Genomic DNA, 5,948 nt, shown 5'->3' on the forward strand with positions numbered 1-5,948 from the left:
GACTTTTATAACACATATTTTAATAACTTTTCAAATCTTTTCATTAAATTCACTTTTGTGACAACTTTTATAACAAATTTTTTAAAATTGACATTTATCATCACAAATTTTAAATTTTATGTCACAAAATATCTCGTTATTTGTAACAAATTCTTTATAATCACAAATTGTCTTCGCAAAAGATATATTTTTTTTGAGTGTGACTATTTTTTTCAACATATCCTTTTCGATAGATAAAATTGTCAAACTATATTTAAGTTTTCTTGTTAAAATGATTCCATCATATCTTTCCCAATTAATAATATTTTCAGACTATTTAACCATGATACCGAAGATCTCTAAGAAGTTTTTATTAAATTAAAGTTTGAAAAACGTATTTCGACTTAGGCACCACAATTTCCACTAACATTAATTCATCAGGCTACGTCCTTTTCTAACATCTTCAATGCAAAGGAAAAATAAAAATCTAAATCAACGTCTATTAAATTATTTTGAAAAAAAAAAATGTAAAGTTAGAAGAACATAATTCATTACCATCAAATGACTTTAACTTATTCACAACAATGCACACATATATTTGATTCTAATACAAGAACAGAAAAAATAAACTTAAACAGAAAAGGGAGATACATAACATACTATGGATAAACCTCAATGATGCTAATACAACAAGAACAGAAAAAATAGATAGTTTAGCTCTTCTCATAATCTCATTTAGCAGCAATAACACACTATGGATAAACCTCAATGATAGAAAATAAACCAATGGGAGTAATGTTGTAGTTACTGAAGCCAGCAGAGAAAATTAGGTTGGCCCACTCTTTCTCATTTCTTTCTTTTGCACTGAACAGCATCATCATCTGCATATCAAGGAAAAGCTGCATTTCAGTTAATTCATGGTCTTCCTTCTTATTCTCCATCACCATGTCGATGATAATAACCCTTCCCTTGCTTGCTATTGACTCCTTGCAATTTTTCAGTATTTTTACACATTCCTCGTCCATCCAGTTATGCATTATCCACTGCGTTTTTGTCAAAGCACAAATGACACGAATCACAAAACAAAAAGGGAAAATCAATATTGTTTATATGATCCACATTTTTCTTCAAAACTCAGAACATCTTAATTTAGTTTACTTCTACGAAACTTTTGTATACTTACCCTCTAGTCCAGTTAGTTTGAAACAGTTGTTCTTTATCTTGAGTTTATAAGTTTGGATCTGTGGCAATACTTTCTGTGTGTTCTGTTTCTTCCAGATGTTACAAGTTTGTCCTTTTTTCATGGACCCTCCTTTTTTTCCTTTGCTTTTTTATTTCTTTTATTTTGTTGGTCCTTTAAATTTTTAAAGTAAAATAATGTTTTCATAATTATAAAAAAAATTCCTTTTAACTGCAACCTCAAAAGGGTTTGTTGATCCACCAGTTAGATGAATGACAAAAACCATTAAGTAATCATAAAGAGCATTTTATAGAATGTAATGAATAGTATATTTACCTTCAACATAATGGAATCTGCTGAGGGAATTGCTTGAAACATATCTCCTCCAACATATTCTATGTTCTCAGTTCCTTGCAAGTCAGCAACGACATGCGGCAGATCCAATACAGTGCACTTTAGATGTGGGAATGACTCAGCAATAACCTTAGCCATTGTCCCTGTTCCTCCTCCAACATCAACCAATGACTTTGATGCATTCAACACTCCTTCACACTTCTCAATCACTACACCAGAAACCCATTTACTGTCACTAGCCATGGCATCGTTGAAAAAGTGGTTGAACTTAGGCTCACACCTAGCAGAATCCCAAAATGTCATCCCATTTTCAGTATAAAATGGTGTAGGGTCTTCATTTGTGAACCAAGTAGAGAGTTGATACCATGGATTAATGTAAACTGGATCAACTATGAGTTGTAACAAAGATGTCATGCTGGAGGGATGGTCCTTTAGGAGTAATTTAGATGCATCAGTTAGCACATACAACACTTCACTCTCATTTGGGGTGCCATGGTGTTCAGAGAAGAAACCGGAATGAGTCAAAATTCTCATCAAACGGCTGATAAAGGAAGTCTTGGAAGGGTGGATTGGTAATGAAGCAATGAGTTGTGAGAGTGGCATAGGTTGGCCATAGTTGTGTATGATATCTGCTATGCCCAACTCAGTAGCACACTTAAGAGACAAAGAGTTTATGAATTTGAAAATATGGTTCCAGACATGGGTTTGAGCTCGAAGCAATTGTGAAACATTATCTCCACCCTGGGTTTCCATGAATAATTTGGTAGTTTGTGTGTTATAAAATCTCATATAAGCTCTGTTTTTATAACGACAAGGTGTGCTACATAAATATCTTCGTGTTTTCTTGCTTCTAATATTATCTTGAATAAAAATGATATTTTTATAACCACTTTTTATTTAATAGTTAGTAGCTAAGTTTTTTTATAATTAAATATAGTGAAAGATATAAATATAAATTTTAGAATGAAATAATAATAATAATATACATAATTGCGTACTAATGATATGGAAAATCCATAATATTTAGAAATGTGGTTCATATAGTACCTGATTTATATATCCATATAACACCGATGCAACAAAGATTTTGGCATCAATTATTTTCAAAATTATATTTTAGTTTCTGAATCAAAACATATATTAGGATAGGGAAAATAAAGGTTGGCCCATAATTCTACGGATAGGGGTGGAACTGCGACTCCCAAAAAATATTTGGATTTTATTTTTTATATATATTTATATATTATTTATATTAAGTTTATATTATAAAAAATTATAATAAAAGATAAAATATAAAGTTTAAAGGAAATATTGATTTGTAAGAGAGATTAGGACTTTTTTTTTAGTTATAAGATTTTTCCACCAGGTGAATTTTGAGAAATAAATATAAAGACATAGATTGAAAAACAGAGGTTGGAGAACATATAGATTGAGATTGAAGTATATATTCTCGCATGATTTTTCATATATTAAGGTTATTATCTTATTATGATTTATGTATATTAGATTTGTGATTCTTGTTAGGATGTTTCTTCCAAATTAGTTTATCTCAAATTAGTATAAACCCTAAGTATGATTTTATAGATTCTAAAATTGATAAATAAAATTTTATATTTTTTTAAATAGGTAAGAGGTGAAAAATTTATATTAAAAATATTATGATAAAGAGTAAAAAAATTAACTTTATTTTAATAAAAAAATTTGTGATAAAAATGAAAAAATGCATCTACCCTAAATAAATTTCATGAGAACGCAATTTAGTAGTTACATGTTAAACCTTTTTAACACCGATCATTATACGAGAGTATTTTGTTAAAGAATTGGGTTTTTACTGACATAATCAACATCTGCTCGTGATGTTTGAACCGGCATCCAGTTCTGTGACGCGGGCATCATCACATGCTATAACCTGACAATAACCTAACACCTCATTGGCAGTTTTCACAAATTTAATGCAAGGTGCCCCAATTGTGTCTGTCTAACTGGAGGTACCCATAAACGCACTGACTCAACTGTCCAATTTTATTTGAAGAATTAATCATTTCAAGAAAAGTAATCATCAATTTGCTCGATTATTTTTATACGAAAAATATATTTTTTTGACAGTTTTCTTTTAATAAAATTAAAAAAAAATCATAAATAAAATTAAATAGATTAATTTCTTTTAATCAAAATAAAATATTATGTGTTTTATCATATTAAGATTTGTTAAAATTTGTTAACTTTTTTTTGTCAAACCATCATTTTTCTTTTCATATAGTAGCAAGCTTCCATTTCTTTTACTTCTTATATTGTCCTATAATTTATAATTGGATAATTATATTTTGATCTAGTGTTGCCCTCATTAGAGATAAAAAAACTTGCTCTTGGTTCCTTGAGTCAAAAACGGACTGAATACAACTTGGTGAAGTACCATGGCACATTGATGAAAATCTGAAACCAAAGTAGTGAAATTCCCATCACACAAAAACTAAAAGTTATAGATAACATTACAAAAATAACAAGCAAAGAACCAACGACCTGTGTGGATAAGCACACATAATAAAATGAACTAAACTTCTATATTAAATTAAAACTAACTTGAAAAAAATTGAAGATTTAAGCAAAAGTTAATTCATACAATTTTTTTCAAAGATTTTAAATGCCAGTCGAAGTTTCTCCCCATTCCTTAATAATAGAAATAAATGCAACTTATGCAGTCACAATTGTGGTAAAATCATTGACATTTATCATAATTACATTCATGAACCAACTTTAAGATCTTGGTTTCCGTTCTTTTACATAGAAGTTTCATTTATTCTATTTTTTGTTTGCATGCTACAAAACAGAATTATATACACCGGCTTCTTCAATAAATTAGTGGCTTGCTTCTCCAAAATCAAATTGCAAGAAACCTCATTAGCTACCTTTAACATAGTCTCCCCTTTCAATCACATTTTTTAGTCACCAACACCACACCTCGAACAAAGAACTTGTTTAATAAAACACAAGCCACTCTAACTAACAAAATGGTGGTTAGTTTCCGATAGTCATGGATTTCCAAGTAGAACTAGTAGAAAACAAAGAAATATAGAAAGAATGAGATTCTATATTATTGAGTGTGTATGAAATGTTAAAAGATGTGTGATTTATACACACAAAGTTGATTCTAAGAGTCAAAAGTAAATGAACCTAAAACATGGACCTATGCCAACATCTCCCTCAAACTCACAATGTTACAGCTAAATGTATTGAGAGTTTGTCAAATATAAAACGAAAGTGTAAAACGGAGTGCAAGTTAATAAATATATCCGCAATCTTTAGAGTTAAAGAACAAATGTTAAAGATATAGTTTCAAGTTAAAGATGATAACGAGTAAAATGACAATTTATTTCAATATGCTTGGTTCGGTCATGTAAAATAGAGTTGTGAGCAATATGAATAATACTTTTATTGTCGCAATGTAGAGGCGTAGGATGTTTCAAATAGACACTCATGGCGCGGTACTTAGCTTTTGTGGACGTTCGAGATGTAACATCTTGTTTATGCTCTTCCATGATATAAGTGAATCACTAAGAAAAATACACCAACCAGTAGTGGATTTTCGATCAATAGGATCACCATTCCAATTTGTATTACAATAGGCACGCAAGTCTGAAGACGACTTAGAAGAAAGCAAAAGAGGTTGAAACTGAGTGCCCCGAAGATACTTAAGAATACGAAGAACAACACCCCAATAAAATGTTGTGGGAGCTGAAAAAAACTGACTAAAAACATGAACAACATGTGCAATGTCTAAATGAGTCACAATAAGATAAACCAGACTCCTAACAATAGTTCGATATAAAGTAGAATTAGTGAAAGAACACCATCATATGGGGAATATCATACACTTGTCTCAAGAAGAGTATCAACAATGTTGTTGTCAGTTAGCTGAGCACACTCAAATAGGTTAGCAATATACTTGGACTGAGACAAAAGATAACCTTTGGGAGAAGAAGCAACCTCGATACCCAAAAAGTAACGTAGTACACCTAAATCATTCATAGCAAAATGATAGGATAATTCAGTTTTTAAAGATGCAATTCCATCAACATCATCACTTTTGTAATAATCATATCATCGACATATAAGGATATCAAAATACGTCATGCATTGGTGACCAATAATGCATACTCATGATTACTAGCAACAAAACCAAGAGAGACAATTACTGTAGAAAACTTGTGAAACCAAGCACGAAGTGCCTGTTTAAGATTATCTAGGGCTTTTTAAAGTTTGCAAACTTCACTAGATTTGTGAGAGACACTTGGTGGTGGAATCATGTAGATCCCCATTCAAAAGGCATTCTTCACATTAATTTGAAAAATATTACATTGAAAAATAGAAGATAAACAATCAAGGTACGAACAATAGTCATCTTTGCCACATGAGAAAATGTCTCCTCATAATCCAT

General features: G+C 30.6%; 1 protein-coding gene across 1 annotated transcript; it reads right to left on the reverse strand.

Annotated features, from left to right (window-relative positions):
- Positions 1-507: 507 nt before the first annotated feature.
- On the reverse strand, positions 508-2,301 carry LOC114168914 (putative O-methyltransferase 3). Its single transcript, XM_028053887.2, has 2 exons — positions 1,496-2,301; positions 508-1,022 (listed from the first exon to the last, which is right to left on the reverse strand). The coding sequence occupies exons 1-2, from the start codon at positions 2,264-2,266 to the stop codon at positions 732-734; spliced, it is 1,062 nt and encodes a 353-aa protein (XP_027909688.1). The 5' UTR covers positions 2,267-2,301; the 3' UTR covers positions 508-731.
- Positions 2,302-5,948: the final 3,647 nt, after the last annotated feature.

The sequence above is a fragment of the Vigna unguiculata genome, chromosome 11, assembly GCF_037176805.1.
Source record: "Vigna unguiculata cultivar grain cowpea cultivar isolate G323 ecotype 2 chromosome 11, ASM3717680v1, whole genome shotgun sequence".
NCBI lineage: Eukaryota > Viridiplantae > Streptophyta > Magnoliopsida > Fabales > Fabaceae > Vigna > Vigna unguiculata.